The following is a 9,252-nucleotide window of genomic DNA, read 5'->3' on the forward strand; positions in this document are numbered from 1 at the left end:
TGATTTACTATCAACTCAGAGAGGGTGTTTAAAGCCTGTGGGGAGGTATCCCTGCACACCTCAGGGAGCTTTTCTGAGGTGATTTTTGTGCTGCAGGGTAGACTTTCACACGGCAGAGCTCTAGCTCTACCTGTGCATCCATAAGGTGTAAAGGGACAATGTCACAAATCTCAGTGTTGCGCTCCCAGCCCTACTGCTGTGGCTCTTCAGCAAGTCCATCTGTCGTGTTTAAAGCCTGTGGGGAGGTATCCCTGCACACCTCAGGGAGCTTTTCTGAGGTGATTTTTGTGCTGCAGGGTAGACTTTCACACGGCAGAGCTCTAGCTCTACCTGTGCATCCATAAGGTGTAAAGGGACAATGTCACAAATCTCAGTGTTGCGCTCCCAGCCCTACTGCTGTGGCTCTTCAGCAAGTCCATCTGTCCTGCAGCTGGACCTTTGGCTCTCCGTGCATACAGCAAAAAGGGATGCAAGTTGCAGAGCCAAAATAGCAATTTCCCCAGAGGCTGAGGGGGAGGGGGATTTGCCTGGGTACATTGCTAGCTCTGTTGTTCCCTGCTTCACCTCTAAGTCAGTGAAATTTTAGTTTGGAGGGGGTTTTTATGTGTTGGCTTCTTTTTATTTGATTGCAAAATCTTCTAGATCTCAAGCCCCAGACACTGTCTACTAGTGTTCCCTGCCTCCCTGCCTACATAATCTACATGTGCGTCAGACACGCGGATCACATCTGCGATGAACAGAAGGCACACTATCTGCTTACCTCCACCATCCACAGCATCAAGCAGTTGCTGAGGGTAGGTGTCCATCTCCTCTTGTCTTGGGGTTGAGATGCTGTAAGATGTGGCAATAACCAAGTCCAAGTGTGTGGTATTCAGCTCTCATAGCGATTTTCAAACCCAGTTGCTCTTAGAAGTTCCCTTTTTAGAAGAACAAGGAGCTGGAATGAGTCTAGCCAAGGCCAGCGAGGACAGAAAAGGGCTGGAAAACATGTCATATGAGGAAGGGCTGAGGGAGTTGGATATGGTTAGCCTGGAGAAGAGGCTGGGGGTGACCTCATGGCTCTCTGCAACTCCCTGACAGGGTTGGAGAGAGGGGGGGGGTATCTGTCCTGCTGTGGCTGCAGGGAGAGGACTAGAGGGAATGGGCATAAGATGAGATGGGAGAGTCAGACTGAGTGTTAGGAGAAACGTGTTAGGGTGTTGAGGCACTGGGGTAGATTGCCCCGGGAGGTGGTGGAGTCACCATCCCTGGAAGTGTTTAAGAGGTGTCTGGAGGTCTCCTCCAACCCTGATGATTCTATGATTCTAATTATGAACTTAGTAATGCAACTGTTTGCATTTACAGATAAATAAAAAGACTTGCAGGGATGAAACAGCTAATGCTGCCCATCTGCAGAGAGAAAGGTTCATATTTCTAGGTTGGGGCAACTCAAAATTGTTTTGTCTTGCTATGCCAACATCCCCCACTTGACAGGGAGGGGGGATCTCACATGTTTTAATTCTGTCTCTCCAGAGAAACAGTGATGACTTTGAGATTGCTTCATTTTGGCTGGCGAACGTATGTCGCCTCCTGAACTGTCTGAAGCAATACAGCGGAGACGAGGTAAGAAACTCATTAGGAGTTAGGAAGATATTTTTTACAGAGAGAGTGATCAGGCATTGGAATGTGCTGCCCAGGGAGGTGGTGGATTCACCATCCCTAGAGGTTTTCAAGATGAGACTGGATGTGGCACTTGGTGCCATGGTCTAGTGACCACAGTAGGGTTGGACTCGATGATCTCGAGGTCTCTTCCAACCTGGCTGATTCCATGATTCTATGATTACTGATATTGAGTGTGTTGGGATTCCTCCAGGAAGGGTCTTTAAGTCTCCTGGTTCTAGTGGCTTCATCTCTGACTCTCTTCCTTTGTTAATTTTTATATAATATGAAGCAGCTCCTGGAACCTTAAAATCACAGAACAGCCTGAGTTTGAAGGGACCTGAAAGATTATCTCATCCCATCTAAACCAGTTTGTATCCCTGTGTCCTGTCCCTCCATCCCTTGTCCCAAGTCCCTCTGCAGCTCTCTTGGAGCCCCTTTGGGCACTGGAAAGAGCTCTAAGGTCTCCCTGGGGCTTCTCTTCTCCAGGCTGAGCCCTTGCAGCTCTCCCAGCCTGTCTGCCTTAGGTTGTTTTGAAGACTGTTCTCCTGGTTTTAGCAGGTCCCACGACTTTTCATTATCTGAGATTTTTAGACAGGCAAAAAAACTGTTTCAAATTTTGCAATAGAATTCAGAGTGTTTCTGCTGATTTTTTTTCCCTCCTGTGCTGTTCAACCAAACCGAAACAACCACACTTGGAGAGAGCAAAAAACACATAATCATGCTGTAAGATTTCAAAAGGGAATCCTCTCATTTCTTGCCACCTCAGTAATATTTCATAAGCTGGAATAAATTTTTATAATAGCTGATCCCTTCCAACAAAATGAGATCATCACAGTCCTCTTAGAACATTGTATGCTGCCATCATTATAGCTGTCTGTTCTGTTTATTAACATTTTCAACACAAATTATGTTGGGTTTTTTGGTTTGGTCTTGATTTTTGTTACATATATTGAGCAATCAGACTTTAAGGATAAGTGAAAAACAATTCCCTGGAATGAAATTAACTTTTCAGGTCTTTCCAAAGTTAATGATTTCTGTGTAAAACTTTGGTGCTGCACTTCTAAGATTTAAAATTTAAATTGAAATTGAAAAGAAAAGCAATTTAGGGAATATTTGCTTGTAGCTTTGCTGCTGTTTGCCCACTTCTGCCTGGATAATAATGTTACCTTTTAACAAATGCTCCCCAGAAAGCTGTGGTGAAAAAACAAACAATGCAAACTTGAATTTCACATTTTTTGCCATGATTTTTTAACAAAACAGCTGTCTGTGGATTCCAGTGATAATTTGCTGCAGTTTCCAAAATACTGTTATATTCTAGTTGAAATCAAACAAAAGGTCTAAAAGAAAACCCCAAACCATGTCCAGTGTTGCCTGGTGAAGATGCTCTTTGATTAGTCAGGAAATTGTGAAGTCAGCTCAGATTTACACGTATTTTTGCTAGTCAGCGAACAACAAAAAACAGTTGCACAGTTCTCATTTTGACACCAAATAGGACCATATGAACAGGCAATTAAAGCATCTGTGTTAATCACAAAATTAAGCTACATCCCATTTGCTTCTGCCCTAAATTAAAACTGGTGTTGGTGTTTGAGTCCAGAACTCAGAGCATACAATATCCATGAGCTGCTTCTCCAGGCAATGAAATTCAGTTATTTGGAGAGATGTATGAACTTAGACCAGTTTAAAATGTTGCCAAAGCACAACGTTTATAATTATGTAATTTTTTTTTCAATTTTCTAAAATCTTCATTTCAAAATACTTGGTTTCTTATAAGCACTTGCAACTCAAAGGGATAAACGTGTAGCTAAAGAGCCATTTCTGAGGGTCTGAGATGTCATTTTCTAGTTCTGTATGTTGCAATTAGCACAAATCTTGCTCCTTGCTAAAAATGAAATGGAAGAAAATGATAGCTTAATGATGATTTTCTTCCAAGCAGTGCTCTAGTAATAATTTATGAATAAATGCCTGAGTAAATCAAAGGTGATTTATGAGTTTTGATCTTTTCTGTCACAGAGCAAAAATGTATTTGGAGATGTTGCACTCTAAGGGTGAGGGGGGTTGTAACACAGTGGGTTTGATGGGCTATAAGTGGGTGGAATAATGACACCAGGTGCTGTAATCTTCTCCTGCTCAGTGTTACACATCACAAAACACGCCAAAGCAGAATGAGCATTGCCTGCAGAACTTCGACCTGAGCGAGTACCGCCACATGCTGAGGTATCTCTCTGTCCAGATCTACCAGCAGCTTGTTAGGGTGTCAAAGAGCACCCTACAACCCATGATCGGTGAGTACATAGCACAGTAGCTTTCAGGAGGGTATTTCTTGGCTGTGATTATCTGCTCTGACTGTTTTTCAGACCTTTAGTGCTAGCATGACCTGGAAGAGTTTTTATTTTCCCTCATGATAGAAACTAATACAGATGAGGTGTTTTCCCCCCTTGATATCTCTTTCCTTCCTGTTGGGGAAGTAGTGACAGAGTTGAGGTGGTGCTGATGTAGGAATAGTATTCCAGTCCAGACCAGCTTTGTTGGTTAATCTTTTTATGGGTGGAAATGTGCTTTATGAGGAAGGAGAGAGCTGGGAAGAGGAAAAAGACCTTGTTTTGCAAGGGAAGAGAAGGTATGAGAAGAGTTACATCCTCAGCTAAATCCCTGAGAATTATTCTGAAGAGTGTCCCATCCCTGGAAGTGTTCAAAGCCAGGTTGGAAGGGGCTTGGAGCAACCTAGGCTAGGGGGCTGGAACAAGATGAGCTTTAAGGCCCCTTCCAGCCCAAACCATTCTCAGATTCTATAATTCTATCAGTCAGGCTGTAAGAATTTTTATTAATTTTGATCTATCTTAACTTCTCCCAATACTTTGAGCCTGTAAATCGTCTAACTGCAGAATTTAAGGTTCTGTGGGGGGGTATAGGGGGAGAACTGATTACAACTCAAAGAAGAGCTGTTCCCTGTTTCTGTGATTTCTGTGAAGTAACACCAAGGAAGTAAAAGCGTGATCTTGCAGATATCACAGGGCTGGAGCTCCTTTGCACTCGAGCCAGGCTGGGAGAGTTGGGGATGTTCAGCCTGGAGTAGATAAGGCTCTGGGGAGACCCTAGAGCCACTTCCAGTGCCTAAAGGGGCTCCAAGAGAACTGCAGAGGAACTTTGGACAAGAGCAAGAGCCTTGGAGGGACAGGACAAGGGGAATGGTTTCACATGGCCAGAGGGCAGGGACAGATGTGACATTGGGAAGGAATTGCTCCCTGTGAGGGTGTTGAGGCACTGGCACAGGTTGCCTAGAGCAGTCGTGGCTGCTTCATCCCTGAGAGTGTTCCAGGCCAGGTTGGATGGGGCTTGGAACAACCTGGGCTAGTGGAAGTTGTCCCTGTCCATGGCAGAGGGTTGAACTGATAAGATTTATGGTCCTTTCCAACGCAAACTGTTATTTGCGTGCTTTATCTATTTAACCTTACGGCAGTAAACCAGCAATTCATAGATCTGTCCTGCTCTCAGACCTCTCAGCTTCCATCACGTTGCATCACTGAGACTGCTACATGTTTCTTGCAGCCCACGGAGGGGTCAGTTCTTCCTCTAGTGACTAACAGGTGGATGAAGTCTCTTTAACTCGTTGTTTTTCCCCGTTTTTCAGTGTCTGCAGTGTTGGAAAATGAGAGTATCCAAGGGCTTTCTGGTGTCAGACCAAAAGGATACAGAAGATACAACTCCAGCGTGACAGATTGTTCCTACACCTTGGACGAAATGATTCAGCAGCTGAACACATTCCACAACATGATGTGTGACCAGGGCATGGACCCAGAGATTGTGCAGCAGATGTTCAAGCAACTCTTCTACGTAATCACCACGGTCTCCCTGAACAACCTCCTGCTGAGGAAGGATGTCTGCTCCTGGAGAACGGGCATGCAGCTGAGGTGGGACTGGGCTTGGGGCAGGCATGTGCCTGCTTAAGGAAACTTTGTTAATTTAATAAGGTGGTGGAAAATAGGAAAATGAATTGCACTTCTCAGTGTAAACTATTTAAATTTTTCTTTTGCTACCCTCTCCCCTTCCAGACAGGCTGAGAGAGTTGGGGCCGTTCAGCCTGGAGAAGAGAAGGTTGTGTGGAGACCTCAGAGCACCTGCAGGAGCTGACCGGGCTCTAGGGAAGCTGAAGAGGGACTCTGTGTTAGGAGCTGCAGGGACAGGACACAGGACAATGGGGATAAATTGACAGAGGGAAATTGAGATCAGATCTTAGGCAGAAGTTTTCCCTGTTCTGGTGGTGAGACACTGTCCCAGGTTGCCCAGGGAGGCTGTGGCTGCCCCAACCCTGGCAGTGTTCACAGCCAGGTTGGATGGAGCCTTGAGCAACCTGCTCTGGTGGGAGGTGTCCTGCCCAGGGCAGGGGGTTGGGGCTGGATGATCTCTAAGCTCCATTCCAACCCCTCAACTTTCTATAACTCTTATGATTTCCATGCTGGATCTTTGTGCATTCCCCTTTCAGCTGGCATGGGCACATCTTCTGTGTAGATATTTTCAGATGTAACTGGGTACCTTGCAGGATTTTGTTAGCATTTTGGGGTCAATTTAGCAATTGACTGTTGAAACTTGGAGAAATCTCTCTGCTGCAGAAAAGCACCTCCCTTGTGTTGTTTGGCCGTTACATGGCTCATCTCTTTATAAGGTACATAGAGCATTAATTTTCCTCTGGGCTGTGGAGTACTAAGCTTTGGTCTGATTGTCTCTTGCCGCGTATGTCACAAAGATGCATCACAACAGGCCACATGTACCAGCTCTGCAACATAGCTTGAGCCTCATGAAGGGTTTTTGAGGTGCTCCATCTGAGCTCACGTGTCGTCTCGGTTGCTTACCCAGGTTTAACATAAGCCTGCTGGAGGAATGGCTGCGTGAGAAGAACCTGCAGCAGAGTGGAGCAGCAGAAACTCTGGAGCCCTTGATTCAGGCAGCACAGCTGCTGCAGCTGAAAAAGAAAACCCCAGAAGACGCCGAGGCCATCTGCTTCTTGTGCAAAGCGCTTACAACCAAGCAGGTAGGGAGCAGGGCTGAGGCTGACACTGGAGTGTATGGATAGCTAAAGGAGTGGGAAAGGGTGGTCTCCTGATGCCAGGTCTTCACTGCCCAGCCTCAGCATGCCATTCCTTCAGTGGAGACAACTTGTTCGTTTCAGGACTGATGTTATGTCCTGACCCCTCTCAGAGGTGGTCACCATGGTGGCTCCTCTCTTGCACTGCCACTGATGGCACTGGAGCTCCAGAAACCTGTAAAGATGAAACTCAGTCCTGAGGAGTTTGTGGTATAAGTCAGACTCTTGGGCTTTTAAACACACCTGTTGTCTTTTATCAGGTCTAACCTGGCTACGCTTGCAGGATGCCCACCAAGGATTCATATTTGGGGCAGGAGGTTGAGCAGTGCCCACCTAGGCTGGCTGGATCTGACGTTATACTTTGAGACTTCATTCCAGGAGAATGTAAACTCATGCCTTTTGCTGCTGGATTGCCTGGTCTTAGTTTAATAATGTCACAGAGAGGGAGAAGTGAGAGGTGTGAGCTAATCCCCAGTGGTTCTTGGAGAGCTCTTCTAGTGTATCTCCCTCTCCCTGTTTTGAACGTGTGGTCCTGAGAGAGGCTGAGGAGTGGTAGGGGACAAGCAGGAGTGAGGGAGTATCAGGAGAAGCACTGTAGAGGTGAAACCAGAAGTCACCTGTGTCACCGTGCACCAACCAAGTGGAGCCTCTGTAAAAATCTGTTGTTCAAGTCTATTCCCCATTTACAAATGTTGCTATGAGAAGTGACTTTGACGGGTCCATAGATCTTGCAATACCTTACAACAGGCAAAAGAAAACACCAAGGTGATACTCGTCCTGCTTCTGTCGTGGGAGACTTGTCACGACCAAATCTTGGCAAACTGTTAGTGGTGCTTTGTATCCTGGAAAAGTTTGGCTTCTCATGACTGTCTGTAACACTGCTTTGTTTCCAACAGATTGTAAGGATACTGAATCACTACACTCCTGTGAACGAGTTTGAAGAACGTGTGACAGTAGCTTTCATACAAAACGTGCAGGTAAATTTAAAGGGCTGTGAAGTGGAGGAGGTGGTACAAATGACACCTGTATAGTCCTAGTGACACCTGTATTAAATCACTGCAGTTTGTAACAGGTATTCTGCTGCATGCAGTCCTAAATTCAGTGCTCTGTGTGGGATAACCAGGGTGTTAACCACAAACAGCAGTAAGCTAGCTCAGCTCTTTTAGGTAGCAACATGATCTAGGATTAAGGTTGCAGGAGCCAACAAAGCATTGGTGAAACAGAGCTAATCCTGAGACATGAGGTAGATATTGGCAACTAAAGGAAAAATAAATACATGAAACCCAAATGTCTTTCAATGCTCACAGGGAGGAGGCAGGAAAAGGAAACAGACATGGGTTCCCTACCCCTAGAATCACTGAGTGGCTGAATCAGAAGTGATCTGCTGGTACCATGCAGTGCTGGTTTTGCTGTGCAAGGGGGTCATGTTGTTTCCAAGTCCTGTATCTTGTGGTCATGTGGAAAACATAGGCAGGTTCTCCTGAAATAGCTTCCTACAGTCTATGTAGAAACTCCCCTAAGTACTTGCTCAGAGGAAGGCTGCTGCAACAGAGAGCAAAATAGTTCTCACTGTTTTCTGCAGCATCTATGAAAGTATGTACATTCTCAATCCTTTGATACTAACACAACAAAAGCAAAGAAAAAGGCAGTGACTTATGCTGAATTTGTTTTCTTCTCCCACCTCTCACAGGAGAACTTGCGGGATCGGACTGAGTCTCCTCACCTGCTCTTAGACTTCAACCATGTGTTCCCAGTCCTGTTCCAGTTCAACCCATCCACCATCAGCGTTGACTCTATTCATGTGCCTGCTTCTCTCAAGCTGGATTTTCTCCATAAAGTCTGAAGAAAGTAAAATTGTACCCAGAGACCTCCAGAAGAGAAAGAAAAAGTCTTGAAAGGAATTTAAGAAGCTCTTTAAATAAGGACCAAACAGACTTACGGAAGAACCAACACGCGGTAATAAATTAATGCTAAAATGTACAGTAAAAAAGAGACTAGTCTGTAAGGGTGGAGGGTTGTTTGGTAATTTACAGATCAGAAATAAGGGCACTTGAAATAAAGATTTACTTTTTACTTATTGTTTTTTGTTGACATGGTTCCAAGCCCATAATCTTCTCCAAAAGCCAGTAAGAAAAGAACAGGGAATGGGAGACAGCTGACTTAGATCTTCATAGGTGTCCATAACAGTTAAATCAAAAGCAAAATCTGAGACACTTATGCTGCCTTGGAGGATGTGTGGTTTGTTTAATATCAGGTGGTTTTATGTTTCTGAAAAACAGGACATGTAGTTCTGCCTCCAGTTCTTGTTAGCATGTGCACTGCCATAGTGAGTTGAGAAGGTGAGCTGCAGAAGGTGTGTGTTTATCACACTGGTGAGGGTAACAGCCTGGGATGCTACTGGTTTCCACTGATGTGGAGTTGGTCACAAATTCTGTGTTTGGGAAATGCTGCTGCTGCTCCTAACCACACCCAGTGCATCTGCTTTGTGGGGATTTGGATAAACTGTCAGTTTGGACTTTCTTCCATTG

At 45.2% G+C, this 9,252-nt stretch overlaps 1 protein-coding gene across 1 annotated transcript in view; it reads left to right on the top strand.

Annotated features, from left to right (window-relative positions):
• LOC103808831 (unconventional myosin-Vb-like) overlaps positions 1-8,567 on the top strand; it is a gene marked incomplete at its 5' end in the record, with an annotated part of 12,027 nt that extends 3,460 nt beyond the window's left edge. Inside the window, 7 exons of the mRNA XM_009081640.1 lie at positions 643-794; positions 1,513-1,602; positions 3,776-3,926; positions 5,273-5,552; positions 6,496-6,670; positions 7,621-7,701; positions 8,415-8,567. Coding sequence (XP_009079888.1) covers positions 643-794; positions 1,513-1,602; positions 3,776-3,926; positions 5,273-5,552; positions 6,496-6,670; positions 7,621-7,701; positions 8,415-8,567 — 1,082 coding nt within the window. The remainder of the gene's footprint in view (positions 1-642; positions 795-1,512; positions 1,603-3,775; positions 3,927-5,272; positions 5,553-6,495; positions 6,671-7,620; positions 7,702-8,414) is intronic.
• Positions 8,568-9,252: the final 685 nt, after the last annotated feature.

Source organism: Acanthisitta chloris, unplaced genomic scaffold, assembly GCF_000695815.1.
Source record: "Acanthisitta chloris isolate BGI_N310 unplaced genomic scaffold, ASM69581v1 scaffold18310, whole genome shotgun sequence".
In the NCBI taxonomy this organism is placed as follows: Eukaryota; Metazoa; Chordata; class Aves; order Passeriformes; family Acanthisittidae; genus Acanthisitta; species Acanthisitta chloris.